This window comes from Eimeria mitis, genomic scaffold (genome assembly GCF_000499745.2).
Source record: "Eimeria mitis Houghton genomic scaffold, Emh_scaff2318, whole genome shotgun sequence".
Taxonomy (NCBI): Eukaryota; Apicomplexa; class Conoidasida; order Eucoccidiorida; family Eimeriidae; genus Eimeria; species Eimeria mitis.
Window position 1 is genome coordinate 554 of NW_013570650.1, and position 763 is coordinate 1316.

Below are 763 nucleotides of genomic sequence, written 5' to 3' on the forward strand. Positions count from 1 at the left end.
CTCTCCATCAGCTGCTCCTGTTTCAATCGCGCTGGTCGCTGCATCGGCAGCAATTGCTGCTGCTGCAGAGGTTGCTGCCGACGTGCGAGCTGCTGCTGCTGCTGCTGCTGCGGCTGCTGCTGCAACTCCTGTTGGGGCCCACGTGATTGCTGCTGCTCTTCGCCTTGCTGCAGCAGCGGGCTCTGCTGCTGCACTACCTGCAGAAAGTGCCCCGGCTGCTGCTGCGGTAGCTGCAGCTGCCGCCTCCTTGGCATGGGGCTCAACAGCTGCTGTTGCAGCTGTTGCTGCTGCTGCTGCTGCTGCTGCTGCTGCAGCAGCTGCGCAGCAAGCTGGGGCGGGCGCTTTACGTGAGGCAGCAATACCCTTTGCACCGGCACTGGTTGTCCCGGCTGCAGCAGTTGCTGCTGCTGCAGCAGTTGTTGCTGTTGCTGCAACGGCTGCTGCTGCAGCAACGGTCGCTGCTGCTGCTGCAATAGTTGCTGCTGCTGCAACTGTCGCTGTAGCTGCAACGGTTGCTGCTGCTGCAACAGTTGTTGCTGCTGCAACGGTTGCTGCTGCTGCTGCAGCACTAACTGATCCTTAGGCAGCAGCTGCAGGCGGTTCATCGAGGTCTGAGCACTGAGCCTTTGCTGCTGTCGCGCATGCAGCTGCTGCTGCAGTTCTTGCTTCGTCAGCTGCTGCCACAGCTGCTGCTGAGGCGGTTGACTCTGTAATCTTTGCTGCTGCACTGTTGCTGCTGCTGCCTGCTGCGCCGAAGGTCGCT

At 61.5% G+C, this 763-nt stretch overlaps 2 protein-coding genes across 2 annotated transcripts in view; both read right to left on the reverse strand.

Moving 5' to 3' along the window:
- EMH_0051990 (uncharacterized protein) overlaps window positions 1-605 on the reverse strand; it is a gene marked incomplete at both ends in the record, with an annotated part of 920 nt that extends 315 nt beyond the window's left edge. Inside the window, one exon of the mRNA XM_013496821.1 lies at window positions 83-605. Coding sequence (XP_013352275.1) covers window positions 83-605 — 523 coding nt within the window. The remainder of the gene's footprint in view (window positions 1-82) is intronic.
- A 65-nt stretch (window positions 606-670) lies between these two features.
- The window catches only part of EMH_0052000 (uncharacterized protein), a gene marked incomplete at both ends in the record, with an annotated part of 6037 nt that continues 5944 nt past the window's right edge, over window positions 671-763 (reverse strand). Inside the window, one exon of the mRNA XM_013496822.1 lies at window positions 671-761. Coding sequence (XP_013352276.1) covers window positions 671-761 — 91 coding nt within the window. The remainder of the gene's footprint in view (window positions 762-763) is intronic.